The sequence below is a fragment of the Anolis carolinensis genome, unplaced genomic scaffold, assembly GCF_035594765.1.
Source record: "Anolis carolinensis isolate JA03-04 unplaced genomic scaffold, rAnoCar3.1.pri scaffold_7, whole genome shotgun sequence".
Taxonomy (NCBI): Eukaryota; Metazoa; Chordata; class Lepidosauria; order Squamata; family Dactyloidae; genus Anolis; species Anolis carolinensis.
This window is the reverse complement of record NW_026943818.1, coordinates 22,020,830-22,037,912: the sequence shown is the minus strand read 5'-3', so window position 1 is coordinate 22,037,912 and position 17,083 is coordinate 22,020,830. Positions and strand designations below refer to the sequence as shown.

The window sequence follows — 17,083 nt, the reverse complement described above, 5'->3', positions numbered from 1 at the left end:
CCAAAATATCATGATATATGTAAAACATTGACTACAAAAATGCCTTGGATAATCCAGAACCTTGGATAAGCGAGTCTTGGATAAGTGAGACTCTACTGTACTGTATTTACAAATTTAGCACCAAAATATCATGATATATTGAAAACATTGACTACAAAAATGCCTTGGATAATCCAGAACCTTGGATAAGCGAGTCTTGGATAAGTGAGACTCTACTGTACTGTATTTACAAATTTAGCACCAAAATATCATGATATATTGAAAACATTGACTACAAAAATGCCTTGGATAATCCAGAACCTTGGATAAGCGAGTCTTGGATAAGTGAGACTCTACTGTACAAGGAAAGTGGATCTGCGAATCCTGTTTGTACATTTGTATATACAGTAGAGTCTCACTTATCCAAGCTAAACAGGCTGGCAGAACCTTGGATAAGCGAATATCTTGGATAATAAAGAGGGATTAAGGAAAAGCCTATTAAACATCAAATTAGGTTATGATTTTACAAATTAAGCACCAAAACATCATGTTATACAACAAATTTGACAGAAAAAGTAGTTCAATATGAAATGCTATGTAGTAATTACTGTATTTACGAATTTAGCACCAAAATATCACGATATATTGAAAACATTGACTACAAAAATGCATTGGATAATCCAGAACCTTGGATAAGCAAGTCTTGGATAAGTGAGACTCTACTGTATTTGTATACGTTTGTATTTATTGCAACTGTGAAGATTAAAGGCTCTGGATATTTTGGATAGCTGAATATTTTGGATGAAAACCTGAATCCATGAGTAATGTGTGTAGATAAGGTCAGATGCTGGCAGTTGGACTTTGCTGATAGATGGGTTGAAGAACATGCTTTGTTTTGAAAGGACTCTGATGAATTTTTGCTTGCACTTGCAGCAGTTCGGGGAGGTCGTGATTTGGAAACTAAATCACTTCATGACCTGCATTCTACAACGGAGTTGAGAGTATACAAGGTTGGGATACCATACTTGAGGCTGGAGGGGGGGAAGATCCCCAATGAGTGTCAGATGCTCTCTGCTCACCTCCGGAGGGTCTCCGCTCGGTCTGGCTGTTGTCCGTGGGCAGGATGACCCTCAGTGGCGCCGGCAGCTGGGCACCAGAGCCGCCCCTCTTGACCTTCTTGGCTGGCCCCTGGGGGTCGATCTTGAGCCCCTTCAGGGCCTCGGTGGAGAGGTTGCGCTTGAGGACAGCCGCCTTCTTGTAGCTGTCATAGAGGCCGAAGGCGATGTCTCGGTTGATGGTGGTCCAGGAGGCCCGCAGGTCCACCAACTGGAGCTGGTGCGTGTGGTAACCGTCCTCCCCCTCACGGATGGACAGCTCCTGGTCAGGAGAAAGAAAAAGTGACCATGCGTTGCAAAGGGCCTCAGGCGAAAAACAGGCCTCTGTGGTCCCTTTTGCAGGTATATGTATATATATCGGGGTCGTACTGTACATATTTGGCCATTTTGTCTAATAATGGGAAATACTCCCTCATATGAGGGCTGCAAAGTACGCACTTTCCCAGTTTAATCTAACATGGAAAAAGCTCCCTTATATCATTTGTGGGGCGGATATAATATAATATCTTATTCCTCTCCCTCCAATTAGGATTTTATTTTTCTTGTTTTTTTGATGTCTAAACACAGCGGGGATGACCATGTCTTTTATGGCCAAGTTTCGTGGGTTTTGGGTGTTTAGTTTCACTGTTTACTTTAAGGCAGAAATGGTCAGAACATTTATATATAGATAGATAGATATGTGTGCTACACATCATTTTATCCAATGTTGAAAAACACCCCCTTGTCCCTTTTTTAAGGAGGGGACAATATATACAGAGATGTAATGGTTGCTTATATGTAACCGTGTTTCTCTGAGTGGTCACCTGTGAAATTCGAAACTGACTGTGCAGGTGCAGGAAATAATCATATGTGCGATTTCACAGGGACCACGATGGAGAAAGATATTTATGCACTGTGCTGTTTGTACATCTCCATTTTATCTAATGAGATGGTTGTTGCAGCATCTGTGTGGGGTTTTGAAATCAATCCCCCAAAGATATGGAGGACCGATGGTGTGTAGTTCGATCCCTATCCTCCAGATGGGAAACCTTTCTTTCCAAACTATTAAACACTCCTAGGGTCATCATAGGTTAAAAACAGCACATTATCCCCCCCTCCCTGCCTGCCCCCCTGGGGTCCCCAAGGCCCACCTCCTCGGCCGTGCGGAGGCTGTGACGCTGGTAGGTGAGCGAGGACAGGCTGAGCAGGTGCGTCTTCTTGACCAGGGAGTCCAGGCGGTGGTCAGCGTTCTCATCACAGGTGGAGGCCATGAGGTGGACGGTCACCAGGCCCAAGTCGCTCACCATCTCGGTGATGCTCCACTCTGAGATCAGGCGCCGCATGACCGTCCCGGCTGTGGACAGAGAAAGAGGGGGGTCACTTAGTTTGGTTGACTCCTCTCTAATAATATCACTAGTGGTGTCCAACCGCCCTGACCTTGGGGTATGAGCCGCTGTGTGCCACGGGTGAAGATGTGCCCCTGCCCACACTCCAGCTGGATGCCGCGCTGCTGAGCAAACGACGCCCAATAGTGGACCTGAGGGAATGAAATAAATATGAGAGCTGTTGATGTCATTGGGAGGGGATAATGGGATATATTATCTCTTCCATCACCATGCGGAGGAGCCAACCTGGAGTTTGGGGAAGAGGGCAGTGAAGGACAGCTGGCGGTAATGCTGCCCCAGCTTTTTCTTGACCGGCTTAAGGTTGCCGAAGAGCTTGCCACGGCAGATGGGCCTTGTGACACTGGTCCAGGTGGCCCAGAAGTTCTGCATCCAGCGCAAGGTGCTGCTGTAGAGGAGAATGCGAGGCTGCGAGGGATCTGCGGAGAGAAGAGAGAGGTGTTGGGAGGGTCTGGAGCTGAAGCGGATGGGCAGCAACAAGTCGATTACTGTCCCTGAACCGGTATCAGTTCCACAACACCAATTCCGACTGTGCTGGTACGGCTGTACCAGAAGCTCCAACTTTATTTTCTTTCTGCTAATGTTTACAGTCATAGGGCAGGCCGCCTGTCCATCATCATTAAGTTTGGTTCCGCCCCTTGTTCAGGGCTCTGGGAGGGAAGGAGCCATTTTTAAGTCAGTCTCACTTAAGGAAGCTCAGCTATAGGACGTAGACAAGCTCGTCCCGTAGAAAAGCTTCATATCTCAAGAACATCTGAGGATATAGAACATCCGAGGAATCAGAAACAGAAATTCCAGGGGAAAGGTCCCAAAGGTTCTGGCTAAGAGCGCACAGCCTCTCAGCCTCACAGCTCCTGAGGGAAACAGCCCTAAAGTTTCCAAAGAAACCTCGGAGAGGGAACAGCACCACAGATCCACGGAACCCCAGCTGAAACATCTGCAAGCATTGGTTGGTAGGTCCACTCGATACCCAGACGCATTTGGAATCAATAGTGGGTCCCACATCAGCTAGGCCTGGGAGAGGTTATAAGGGGGTTTTCTTCTTATAGAGAAAGCAGAGTTATCCAAAGCCAATTGTCTGTCCTCTGAGGACAAGACTGAAAAGGTCAACAGTTCATTAAGAAAACCTTGAAGTGTTATTTGACTCCTTGAAGATTTATTATTTGTTCAATAATAAAGACTTTGTTATCTCATTAAAGATTCAAAGGACTATTCAGGAAAATCCTCAAGAACCTCTCTTTGAGGCGCCATGGCTTCCCGCTAGGCATATACGTCCTATACAAAGACAATAGCTTGACAGAACACTGACTTTCCATGAGACATACCCCCAGTGGGCCGCGTCAAGTCCATGCGGATGGCCAGGTTGAGGTTCTCTGAGCGGAAGGCCCGGTAGGAATCGTACTGCTGGCCGACGGGGACCTCAGGGAGGAAGTCCGGCGATCGGAGGACCACGCTGTGGTGGTCGCTGGGGTTGCCGTGGCAGAGCCAGGTGAGGTCCAGCGTCATGCAGAGCTGGGGCAGGTGGAGGAAGCAACAGTCATCGTACCTGACAAGAAACGGAAGAATTTGTTAATGTTTGGTTCTAACAATCAGAGAAAACCAACTCTCTCCAAATCCACCAGCCAAGACGGCCACTCACTTGGACGCCGTCCGGACATTGACGTCCAGGTCCCCCTTGAAGACAAACTGCCCAGGCTTCCAATGGAAGGAGAGGTGGCTCCACTCCCAGTGCATGTTCTCCGTGGTGTTGTAAGGGTCCTGTGAGGGTCAGGAAAGGCCAGAGTAGGACAAGGGATCCAAAGGATCGCCACCTTCATCCATCCACCCACCCAGCTCCGGATGCCTCACCTCGGTGGCCACTTGGTGCAGGCTGGCCTGCTCGATGTCCATGTGCCAGTCGCCGTGGAGGAGCAACCGGCTCTTGTCCCACCAGGGCAGGGGCGGGCTGGGGTCCTCGGAGGGCTTGGTCAGCAGGTCAATGGCCTGGCCAACCAGCGTCCAGGCCGGGTCCCAGCAGGGACCCCACACAATGGTGTACTGGTAGACATCAGCTGCTCCGAAAAATAACACAATTAGATCAGGCATGGACAAACCTTTGGACTTCAACTCCCACAATTTCTAACAGACTAGATTAAGGGTCCCCAAACTAAGGCCTGGGGGCCGGATGCGGCCCTCTGAGGTCATTTACCTGGCCCCCGCCCTCAGTTTTATAATATAATATATTGTATATACATATAATATTGATAATAATATTTTAATGTAGTACAATATAACACTAATAATAATACCATATAATAATATTAATTATATATTCTATATTACATATAATATTACTAATAATATTACAGTATAGTGGTATAGTTCAATATAGTAATATCTAATGCTAATATTGTGCTATGCTAATAATATAATATATTGTATGTACATATAATAATGATAATAATATTATAATGTAGTACAATATAACACTAATAATAATACCATATAATAATATTAATTATATATTCTATATTACATATAATATTACTAATAATATTACAGTATAGTGGTATAGTTCAATATAGTAATATCTAATGCTAATATTGTGCTATGCTAATAATATAATATATTGTATGTACATATAATAATGATAATAATATTATAATGTAGTACAATATAACACTAATAATAATACCATATAATAATATTAATTATATATTCTATATTACATATAATATTACTAATAATATTACAGTATAGTGGTATAGTTCAATATAGTAATATCTAATGCTAATATTGTGCTATGCTAATAATATAATATATTGTATGTACATATAATTTGTAAGCCACTCTTTGGGGTGAGAAGGGTGTGATACAAATGTAGTAAATAAATGCAGTAAATAAATAAATAATTAATAAATAAATTTTAGACTTAGGCTCGCCCAAAGTCTGAAATGACTTGAAGGCACACAACAACAACAACAACAACCCTAATTAACTTGACTATCTCATTGGCCAGAAGCAGGACTACACTTCCCATTGAAATCCTGATAAATGTATGTTGGTTAAAATTGTTTTTATTTTTAAATATCGTATTGTTCTTTCATTGTTGTTGTTGTTGTTGTTTTTGCACTATAAATAAGACATGTGCAGTGTGCATCGGAATTTTTTTATATTTTTTTTCAAATGATAATCTGGCCCCTCAATAGTCTGAAGGATTGTGGACCGGCTCTTGGCTTACAAAGTTTGAGGACCCCTGGACTAGATGACCATTGGGGGTCCCTCCCAACCCAATGAGTGTCCCAATGCTATGCAATGATACTCTTCTCCGACCAAAAAGGACACAGAACGGGGATGAACACTCACAGTGGAAGTCGTGGTAGAACTTCAACGGCGGCATGTTCCTCTCCACCGAGACGTCACCCCACGGAGCCCCGAGTTTCAGGATTTGTCTCCGGCGGGAACAAGGTTGGCCTCGCTGTTCGGCCCCAGCAAGACGCCCCGAAAGACGCCAGTCCCGGATTTCAAACAGGTACCGGGGATAGTCCCGGATCCGTACTGTGGGTTAAAAAGAAAGGGAAGAAAAAACAAGTGTCAGACAGGCGAATGTCAACGTTAGCTGAAATCATTATAATTCCAGACAGCCTTGGAAAGGTGTTTTTGTTTGTTTGTGTTCATATACTCAGTATTATTAATGATGATGACGGGATTCTTTACAGTTCCGAAGACCAATGGGACTCATTGGCAGATGCTGAACCTCCTATATCACAACAAATTTGTGACACGGGTGAAATTCCACGTGAAAATAGTATTAAGAACAATTACGAGACTATATGGCCTCAAGAGATCTGAAGGAGGCCTATTTCTAAATATCAATGGCTTAGGAATTCAGAAAGCTGTCGGGTTTTCTCTATTTCCCCTTCCAGGAAAATCAGAATATAAAGAACATTATCTCAAAAAATGATATACCGTATATACTCGAGTATAATCTGACCCGAATATAAGCCGAGGCACCCTGGGAAAACACTGACTCCAGTATAAGCTGAGGGTGGTAAATTTCAGAAATAAAAATACAGTAGAGTCTCACTTATCCAACACTCGCTTATCCAACGTTCTGGATTATCCAATGCATTTTTGTAGTCAATGTTTTCAATAAATCATGATATTTTGGTGCTAAGTTCGTAAATACAGTAATTAGTACACAGCATTACTGTGTACTGAACTACTTTTTCTGTCAAATTTGTTGTAAAACATGATATTTTGGTGCTTAATTTGTAAAATCATAACCTAATTTGATGTTTAATAGGCTTTTCCTTAATGCCTCCTTATTATCCAACATATTCACTTATCCAACATTCTGCCGGCCTGTTTATGTTGGATAAGTGAGACTCTACTGTAGATACAGTACCAATAAAATTACATTAATGGAGGCATCAGTAGGTTAAAGGTTTTTGAATATTTACATAAAACTCAGATTTAAGATAAAACTGTCCAACTCTGATCAAATCATTATTCTCATCTTCAATGTAAATGTGCTTATGTGTCCTTTTAATAATAATAGAGTAAAATAATACATGTAATAATAATAATAATAATGATAAATACAGGAAATAATATAAGTAATAATAAATAGAGTAAAATAATAAATGCAATAATAATATCAGAGTGAAATAATAAATGTATTAATAATAATAAAAAATAGAGTAAAATAAATGTAATAGTAGCAACAATAATAGAGTACAATAATAAATGTACCATATATTCTCGAGAGGAGGGGACAGCATTTCCCTGTTGTAATAAAGTCAAATTCAGCAATCTGGGGACTGTCAGGCACCCGAAAATGCGTTTAATGGTGATGATAATAATAATAATAATAATAATAATAATAATAATAATAATAATAATAATAATAATGGGGAAGTTCGTGAATACATTTGGTTGCTTGAGACCCCCAGACCTCAAATCCCACTAAGGGGCCAGTTATTTTAATTTGTATTCCATGTTTTTATTCAATCCATGTTTTATTGATTTGTTACTGATATGTTTCTATTGACTTGTTTTACTATGTCTGTTATATTCGGGCTTGGCCCCGTGTAAGCCGCCCTGAGTCCCTTCGGGGAGATGGTGGCGGGGTATAAAAATAATAATAATAATAATAATAATAATAATAATAATAATAATAATAATTATTATTATTATTATTATTTTATGACACAGCAAACAAGATAGATATGCTGGATTTCGTATCACAAAATCACAAGTCGAACACTTCCCAAGTGTCTAGGACTGTGTGATGTATTTTCGGATGATGCGTGCATATCCCAGTAGGGTGGCCTTTTGCAGTTGACAGATCATGATTTTGTCAATGTCTATTGTTTCCAAATGCCGGCTGAGATCTTTTGGCACGGCACCCAATGCGCCGATCACCACCGGGACCACCTGCACTGGTTTCTATTATTATTATTATTATTATTATTATTATTATTATTATTATTATTATTATTATATAAGCCAACCAGGACCTTCATCTGAGTTTAAGCTGAGGGGGGCTTTTTCAGTCATAAAAAAGGGCTGAAAAACTAGGCTTATACTCGAGTATATACAGTACCTTAGAACAGGGGTCCCCAAACTTCGGCCCATCGAAGCCATTTATCCGGCCCCCACGGCACAAGGCCCGAAGGGGGTTGGGCTAAATGACCCAAGGAGTCTCTTCTTCGCTTACCACCATTATTATTATTATTATTATTATTATTATTATTATTATTATTATTATTATTATTATTAACATTGAGGCTAGGTGGCCATCTGTCAGGGGTGCTTTACTTGTGGTTTTGGTGCACAGAGGCAGAAGGGGGTTGGACTAAATGGTCCAAGGGGTCTCTTCCAACCCCCATTATTATTATTATTATTATTACTATTATTATTATATTAACATTGAGGCTGGGTGGCCATCTGTCAGGGGTGCTTTGCTTGTGCTTTTGGTGCACAAAGGCAGAAGGGGATTGGACTCAATGGCCCAAAGGGTCTCTCCCAACCCTCTTTTTTATTATTATTGTTGTTGTTATTGTTATTAGTATTAATTATTATTGATCGGTGGCCAACTATAGTCCGGCTCTCCAACGGTCCGAAGGATCGTGAACTGGCCCCCTGTTTAAAAAGTTTGGGGACCCCTGCCTTAGGAGAAACAGATTGGACTTAATATATCATCATCATTATCTCATTGCACCTTGTTAAAAATTTTATTTGGCACTTGCTTCTTTCATCCTAGTATGCTCTCTCTATTTTGATTTCTCTATAATATCAGTAATATTAATTTCAGGGATGCTCCTCCCCTGCTTCCTTTAGGATTGAAAGCTGTAGTACTTTATTTAATTCTGTGATCTTATTTGGTTCTCTAATATGAAGGGGCTGGCTCACCAAAAAAGGTCTGGACGCTGCCCTTGACCATGCGGCACCAGTGAGTGATGAGGTCCAGCCCCTCGGGGGGGAAGGGGCTGGCGGCGTCCAGCTCCCGGATCTGCTCCAGGACCCTTTCGGGGCCGTGGAAGTTCTCGCTGGCCAGTGCGGTGAGCTCGAGGCCGGCCATGGTCCAGGTGAGGAGGGCCTTGCGCATGGGGGTGTTCCCGTAGAGTCGGTGCGAGCGCTGGATGTAAATCTCGATGTTCTTCTTCTCGAGGGAGGCGTAGAGCTCTTCGATTTTGCGGGCCGGGAGGAGCTCACCGTGCTGCTTCCGGAGAGCGGCCACCTTGGCATCCAGGAGCTGCAACCGCTTGGTACTCTCCTTGCTCTCGTCCTTCATCAGCTCATAGTTGTCCCGCAGCTTGACCTCGAAGACATCATCCAGGAAGACCCAGGAGAAGTGCTGGACCTTGAGGAGGAGGTCTGGCGGAAGCGGAGTGGACAGAGCAGGGTCCATACTGACACCGATTCCGCCACCGCCATGGAGGCCTTTCAACCACTTCTGGACGCCCAAGGCCTCGTCCAAAGTGGCCGAAAAGTCATATTGATAGGGGAACTCGACCACGACGCTGGCACAAGAGAGGGCCCAGACGCAGTTACGCAAAGTTCCCAGCGAGGGGAAGGGACCCCGATGGAGGATCATTTCCTCCAGTTCAGGCACAGCTTGGAATTCCACCTCCTTGAGGACAAAGATGCTGTTCCCGTCGAAACCGGCGGCCAAACCCGGACAGTAGGCATGAAGGGAGGCTCCGTGACGGCTGACCACCACTCGCTCGGCCGCCAGGCTCAAGTAGCGGCTCTCCGAGACAAACGCCGTGGCCTTGAGGGCACCCAGTTCGAGGGTCAGGCCCAGCAGCCTCCGGGGAGGGGGCGTGGCTTCATCGGGGAGGGGTGGGTCCTCGGCTTTCTCAGGGGGTGGAGAGGGGAGCGGGGGCTGCAGGGACACAATGCTGACCAGGGATTCGTAGCACTGTTTGGTGGCCAGGAGATGCTGGAAGAGGTACATATGAGTGGTGGGGGTCCAGAGGACACTGAGGCTTTCTCCGCACTGCACCTGGAGGGAGCGAAGAGCATTTTGAGTTAAGAGCTCGGTCACAGAACGGATTAAACCAGTGATTCCCAAAGTGGGCGCTACCGCCCCCCGGTGGGTGCTGGAGTGATCCAGGGGGGCAGTATGGCACCTATTAGGACACGGGGGCGGGGCCAGAGGAGGGGCGGGGCCTCTTCCCAAGTGCCGGAGACAGGGCTGAGCACCTGAGCTGCCTGTTAGGACACAAAGGGGGTGGAGCTAGAGGAGTGGGCGTGGCTTCTTCCCAAGAGCCCGAGACAGGGCTGAGAATCTATACCTCTCCTGAGGCACTTGTTGGGACACAGGGGGCGGAGCTAGGGAAGGGGGCGGGACCTCCTTCCAAGAGCCTGAGACAGGGCTGAGCCTCTATATCTCTCCTGAGAGGCCCTTTAGACTAAAGAGCAGGGCTAGGAGCAGGGGCGGGGCCTCTTCGCAAGAGCACGAGACAGGGCTGAGCATCTATACCTCCCCTGAGGCGCTTGTTAGAAAGCGGGGGCGGGGTATAAAGGTCCAACCCCATCAGGCACTTGGGAAGAGGCCCCGCCCCCTCCTCTAGCCCCGCCCCCTGTGTCCTGGCAGGCGCCGCAGGACAGGGATAGAAGCTCAGCCCTGCCTCAGAGCTCGTAACTCCGCTCATCCCATTCCTGGCCGCCCATTTGTGGCCCCACTGAGTCATATTTTTTCTGGAAAGGGGGTGGCAAGCCAAATAAGTTTAGGAACCACTGGATTAAACCCTTAAGTCACGGTATCACTGTACCTCCAAGGCGCGGATGCTGCTGCGGTAGGTGAGCGACAAGGTGGAGAGTTCGGCCGCGGGGGCCGGGATGGCGGGGGCCTTGCAGCAGGGCTGCATCTTCTCCGTGATGCTGGGGACCAGGGCCAAGGCCAGGCCCTGGACGCTGACGGTGGAACTCTCCGCACTGCCCAGCATGGTCAGCGTGTCCACCCGCACCTCCATTGCCCCTGCAGGAAGGAAGGAAGGAAGCCGTGTCGGTTCACCATCTCATCAGAGCAATTTGCATTCCAAATACATTCGAGGGGTAAAACAGGCAGTCCTCGCGTTACAAACAACTCATAGGAATTGTGGCAGTTGAAGTCCAAAACATCTGGAGGACTGAAGTCTGCCCATGCCTGTGCTAGAGGCCCTATAGATCCCTATAGATATGAAGCCTCTATTATGAAAGGGCTGGCTTCATCCCCCTCCTCCTCACCCCCTTCTTCCTCACTCACCTGCGATGCTGGACAAGGTGAAGAGGTTGACGTCCTCCACCTTCAGGTCCACCTTCCAAAGGACAGCGAGATCGTCACCTGCCAAGGAGACGGGGACCTCCTCATCCTTGTCCTCGTCCTCCTCCGGACTCTCCGGACTCTCTGCTGGACGTAGGAGCAGCAAGACCCGCGAAAGGCACTCTGCGCAGGTGTCCGAGGACTCCATTTGCAGGCCACGGAGGGCACAGTCCAGGAAGAGGGTGTCGGCGTGGGCGCTGGAGGTGCCCAGTGGCTGGTTGTAGCTGCCCTGCAGACAAAGGGCGAGGGGTCAAAAAGGAAGGGCTCTCCAACGATGCAGCCAAACCCCTCCCCGCTTTGTCCCCATATTCACTTGCAGATTGAAGCTGTCCAGGATGAGAGCCTCCCCCCAGACGTGGGTGTTGGGTGGGTGTGGGGCCCGCTGGATGTGCGAGTCGGCCCCCACCCGCCAGCACAGGTGGTCCACGGCCAGCACGGCCCGCTGGTGGACGCTCTGGGGCCGGAGGTGCTGGTAATCTGGGTGAGGGAAAGAGCAAAGGAGGGTTACAAAAGGAGCTATTTATGACCTTCGGGCCAACCCTTGCCCACCCCAAGTATAGCAGACCCAAAGTAGACCCTTATTACAGTGGTTCTCAACCTGTGGGTCCCCAGATGTTTCTGCCTTCAACTCCCAGAAATCCTATCAGCTGGTAAACAGGCTGGGATTTCTGGGAGTTATAGGCTAAAATACCTGGGGACCCACAGGTTGAGAACCATGGCCATAGATGGACCCCTGGCCACCCAAAATAGAGTTTATCTGAAGGTGGTTCCTTAGTAGATTGGAGTCTGTGATGGACTATGACGTCCAGCGCTCCTCAGCCACATATGAGCCACAGGCCACATATGAACAATGGGATCACACCAGAGGCGGCCCTAGATAATTTCGCCTTGTAGGCCCGGGCGGTGGCGCAGGCTGGAGAGCAAGCCAGCTGCAACCAGCTACAATGAATCACTCTGACCAGGAGGTCATGAGTTCGAGGCCCGCTCGGAGCCTATGTTTGTCTTGTCTTTGTTCTATGTTAAAAGGCATTGAATGTTTGCCTATATGTGTAATGTGATCCGCCCTGAGTCCCCTTCGGAGTGAGAAGGGCGGAATATAAATGCTGTAAATAAATAAATAAATAAATAGGCGAACCTTGACGGCGCCCCCAGGGACAATGTGCCACAAGCGGGCGCTTACACTGGCCGCTATGTTGGGCCGGCTCTGGATCACACTTGCTTGCCTCAATTAAAGTGGACCTGAAGGTGGATCCTTACTAGGTCAGAGTAGCACTGTATATACTCGAAGATAAGATGAGTTTTTCAGCCCTTATTTATGAGCTGAAAAAGCCTCCCCCGACTTATAATTGGGTCAAGGCCACAATGGAGCCTGCAGGCTATTGCTTGCAATATGTGATCTATTTCTCTCTTCTCCTCCCTTATCAGTGTGTTTACCTTTCCAAAGCCTCCCTCGCTCTTAATCAAGGGAATGTTTTGAAAAGAGAAACACTCTTGCAAGTCAGGAAGAAGAAAAATATATATTCATTAATCTTATGAAAGCATTTTCCCCTGAAATATTTGTTAAACTCTCCTACAGATATATAGGCATTAACCCCTTGCAAACTTTTGCCATCTCTATGTACTTTTATATGTGTATCTATCTATATACATTAATTTTATATATGAATTTCCCTTCATATGTTTGCAAGTCTCTGCAAATATCTATAAAAAGAGAGAGATGTCTGGATAGATATGAATATATTCTTACCTACCTATATATAGGGCTTGCAAATATTACAGGGGGGAAATGCACACACACATACACACACATACAGAGGGGGGATTTGCAAACGTTTCAGGGGGAAATGCATATGTGAAATTAGTATCTATAATTATAGATCTATATCTAGCTCTGCATTGTTTATATAAGCATTGAATATTTGCCTGTAACTATGTTGGAAGCCGGCCTGAGTCCCCATGGGGAGATAGAGTGGGATCCAAATGAAGTTTTTGTTGTTGTTGTTATTATTATTATTATGTTATTGTTGATACCATATTGTTTTTGTTGCCCCCACTTTTCCACTTATAGAGCTAGTTTATTGTTTTTCTTTGAAATACGGTAAATATTCAAAAACATTTAATCTACTGATGCCTCGATTAATGAAATTTTATTGGTATCTATTTTTATTTTGGAATTTACCCATAGCTGCTGCATTTCCCACCCTCGGCTTATACTCGAGTCAATCAGTTATCCCAGTTTTTTATGGTAAAATTAGGTGCCTCGGCTTATATTTGGGTCGGCTTATACTAGAGTATATACGGTAAATGACTGGACTACACCTCCCGGTGCTCTTCAGCCATGTATGCTCCATGGGTCATATATGGCTTCTCGGCTGATACTTACCAACCCCAAATGAGGTTAACTTGAAAGAAGACCCTTACAAAACCAGGGACTCACTCACCGAGTGTGACGGAGTTGAAGCCCAGGGCAAAGGGCGGCGTGTTGCCCAGCTGCACCGAGACGCTGACGTTGGAAACTGAGGCACTGAGGATGATGGTCGCCAAGATTTGGGGCATCCTGGAAACGGAGATTGTATGGGGAGAAAACGAGACGCGGGCAAGGAAAGGACGGAGTAATTTGGGACATAAATTAAACAAACAAGCAAATTCACCAACTCACCTGCCGTCCCTGTCCTTGGTGGCAACAGTGGTGGACGGCGGGGGTTCAGCCGCCTGTCGGGCCGCGGCCAGGATGCTCAGCCAGTGGGCAAACTCCTGGTGCCGGTAGTGGACGATGCAGGTGTTGAGCATCACCGCCACAGAGACATCGATGGCCATGACCTTGATAGGGTGAGAGGGAATCGAACCCGTGGCCAAAGTGGGGAAGGGGACAGGGACAGGGATGGGGAAGTGACCTGTGCTTGACCACTCACCTGGAGGCTGGCCTTGAGCAGGTTGAGGCACACGATCCGTTGGCGGCTTTGGGAGAGGAGCAGACCGTCTAGGAGAATTCCCAGCAGTTATTGACACACAAGGCCTCGTTCTTTCTAGCCCCCTATTCATAAATGCCAGCCCTTTGGGGTCCCACACCTGGATCTTCTAGGGGATTACCTCCGTTTTTGATGTTTGAATATAACGTGGGATGAAGATGCTCTTTGACATGGTCAATTATAATCCATTGTTCATATACATGGTCTGTGGGCCATATATGAGTCGCAAATTTGGTCCATTATGACCCATAGGTCATCTACCGCCCACAACCAGTTGTAGTCCATTGGTCACTGTTAATTATAGTCTATACAAGTGGTTCCCAAACTTATTTGGCCTACCGCCCCCTTTCCAGAAAAAATATTACTCAGCGCCCCCTGGAAAGGGGGTGTAGCTTAGAGGGGTGGGCGTGGCTCCTGCTCAAGAGGGCGGGGCTGAGTCTCTCCCCTAGTCCAAGATGTAGGCTGGGAGGGGAAGGTGGGCGGGGCCACAAATGGGCGGCCAGGACTGGGATGGGCGGAGTTACAAGCTCTGAGGCAGGGCTGAGCTTCTATCCCTGTCCTGTGGCGCCTGCCAGGACATAGGGGGCGGGGCTAGAGGAGGGGGAGGGGCCTCTTCCCAAGTGCCTGACGGGGCTGAACCTCTATACTCTGCCCCCGTGTTCTAACACGTACCTCAGGGGAGGTATACAGAGGCTCAGCCCTGTCTCGTGCTCTTGGGAAGAGGCCCCACCCCCGCCTCTAGCCCCGCCCTTTAGTCCTAAAAGGCCTCTCAGGAGAGGTATAGAGGCTCAGCGCTGTCTCAGACTCTTGGAAGGAGGCCCCGCCCCCTTCCCTAGCTCCGCCCTCTATCCCAACAAGGAGAGGTATAGATTCTCAGCCCTGTCTCATGCTCATGGAAAGAAGCCACGCCCACTCCTCTACCTCCGCCCTGTGTTTCCTAACAGGCACCTCAAGTGCTCAGCCCTGTCTCCGGCACTTGGGAAGAGGCCCCGCCCCTCCTCTGCCCCAGTCCCCATGTCCTAATAGGTGCCATCATCGCCCCCCTGGATCGCTCCAGCGCCCACCAAGGGGCAGTAGCGCCCACTTTGGGAATCACTGGTTTATGGGCTACATACAACCCATATGCCAACTATTGTTACTAATAATCATCATCATAATCCATGGACCACATACAGCACACAGTCAATTATGGTCGATGGGCCACATACGGCCAATAAGTCAATTATGATCCCCAGGCCACAAGACCCTGGCCTTCTCTCTGCCCACTCCTCCTCTGCAGACCCTTTTTCTGGCCACTGACCTTCCAGGACAAGTTCGACGCTCATCTGGGGCAGGTCGCAGGTGGGGGTGAAGCTGCGCAGAGGGATCTGGTCCACGTCGCACTGGTAACCAAACTGGAGGAGCTTCAGGGTCCAGTTGAGGTGCCTACGGGCAAAGAAAACGGCCGCTGAGGACTCAGAGTTTGGTTGAGCCAACCCTCTTATACTCAGTCAATCCTCCAGGTACAGCTTAAAGGAGCCCATTTCCACAAAAAGGCAACTCTTAGAGCCGATTACACTCACTTCCTGTTGTCTCAACTAGTCAATGTTTGTAACTCCGGTAGCCACATGTCCCATGTTACCTCTTCTGGCTGTTCATGGACAGAACCAGGCTGGTGTTCTCCAGCACCATCTTAACCCGCGAAGGAACGTATTTCAGGCTGGCGAGGGTCAGCAGCGGCCGGCGCGGCTCGACGGGGATCACGGGGTCTGGGAATATCAAAGGAGGGTTTGAACCGTACCCAGAAAACCCAAAGCCTTGGGAAATAGGGGGCAACCCTATGGCATTCCGCCTCTTTGTCGTCGCTCTCCTTCTCCTCACCTGCGGAAGTATCTCCATCCCCAAGGCGCCTCAGGAGCTCGCTGTGGAAGAGCCCCTCGTGGAGCTCGGCATGGAGACCCCAGACTTGAAGGCCCAGGCTCTGCAGCTGCCGCTTGCCCGGGTTCACCTCCAGGGAGATGGTGAGCGCCAACGACAGCTCGGCCAGGCAAGCCTCTTCCTACGGAAGGAAGCATGACAGTCTGGCAGGTCCAGACGTCCAAACTAGCTTGCTGTTCTGTTTACTGCCTTACAATCTTAGAATTGGGGCTCCCAAAGGTCATGCAGTCCATCCTCATTCTCCCACATAGGGATACGTAAGACAAACAATGGATATCCAGATCCCACGATGGATATTCTGTCAGAGCGCGCGGTTTGGATAAACACCCATGCAGCGGAAGATCAACAAAGAATCACTGGCACCAATAAAGAGGCTGAAGCCTGTCTGGCTATCTACAAAAGGTTTACTAACAAACGGAAAACTCACAAGACGATATATACAGACAGAGTGCAGAGAGGCAGAGAGCAGATGGCAGAGCAGATAACACAGGGAGCTATTTATAACCACCTCTGCTGTCTGATGCAATACACAGTTAACTCTTTACACACTCGCATAGTGGACAGCAGACAGTGTATGATACAATCTCCAGCTCACATTGCATCACTATAACTCAATTACATTTAAACAACTCTATATACAATCATTCCCACTCTGATAACACAAGAAAACTGGGCCATCCAGTCAGTGGTGGATCTGGAGAATCGCCAAAGGCGTAGGAACCTCCTTTTATTTGGTATACCAGAGTATATAAGTGATAATGATCTGATCACTTCATTGAGTGAATAGTGGATTTGGTGTTCCAGCAACAGGAGGGGATATTGACCGTGCACACAGGATTCCTTCATATGTTAAAAAAGATAAAATCAATAAAAAACAAAGACCAAGGGCAGTGATAATTGCTTTTGCCAGAGAGTCCATCTGCCTAA

The 17,083-nt window shown here is 47.1% G+C and overlaps 1 protein-coding gene across 2 annotated transcripts in view; it reads right to left on the bottom strand.

Moving 5' to 3' along the window:
* The window catches only part of bltp2 (bridge-like lipid transfer protein family member 2), a 44,605-nt gene that overhangs the window by 12,692 nt on the left and 14,830 nt on the right, over positions 1-17,083 (bottom strand). For both annotated transcript variants that reach the window (XM_062960290.1, XM_062960291.1), the window contains 18 exons: positions 16,100-16,277; positions 15,861-15,987; positions 15,540-15,664; positions 14,183-14,250; positions 13,930-14,090; positions 13,712-13,827; positions 11,584-11,747; positions 11,214-11,499; positions 10,741-10,946; positions 8,873-9,968; positions 5,822-6,013; positions 4,325-4,527; positions 4,116-4,234; positions 3,802-4,022; positions 2,705-2,895; positions 2,511-2,610; positions 2,225-2,427; positions 1,059-1,356 (listed from right to left, as the gene is read on the bottom strand). In XM_062960290.1, coding sequence (XP_062816360.1) covers positions 1,059-1,356; positions 2,225-2,427; positions 2,511-2,610; positions 2,705-2,895; positions 3,802-4,022; positions 4,116-4,234; positions 4,325-4,527; positions 5,822-6,013; positions 8,873-9,968; positions 10,741-10,946; positions 11,214-11,499; positions 11,584-11,747; positions 13,712-13,827; positions 13,930-14,090; positions 14,183-14,250; positions 15,540-15,664; positions 15,861-15,987; positions 16,100-16,277 — 4,054 coding nt within the window. The remainder of the gene's footprint in view (positions 1-1,058; positions 1,357-2,224; positions 2,428-2,510; positions 2,611-2,704; positions 2,896-3,801; positions 4,023-4,115; positions 4,235-4,324; positions 4,528-5,821; positions 6,014-8,872; positions 9,969-10,740; positions 10,947-11,213; positions 11,500-11,583; positions 11,748-13,711; positions 13,828-13,929; positions 14,091-14,182; positions 14,251-15,539; positions 15,665-15,860; positions 15,988-16,099; positions 16,278-17,083) is intronic.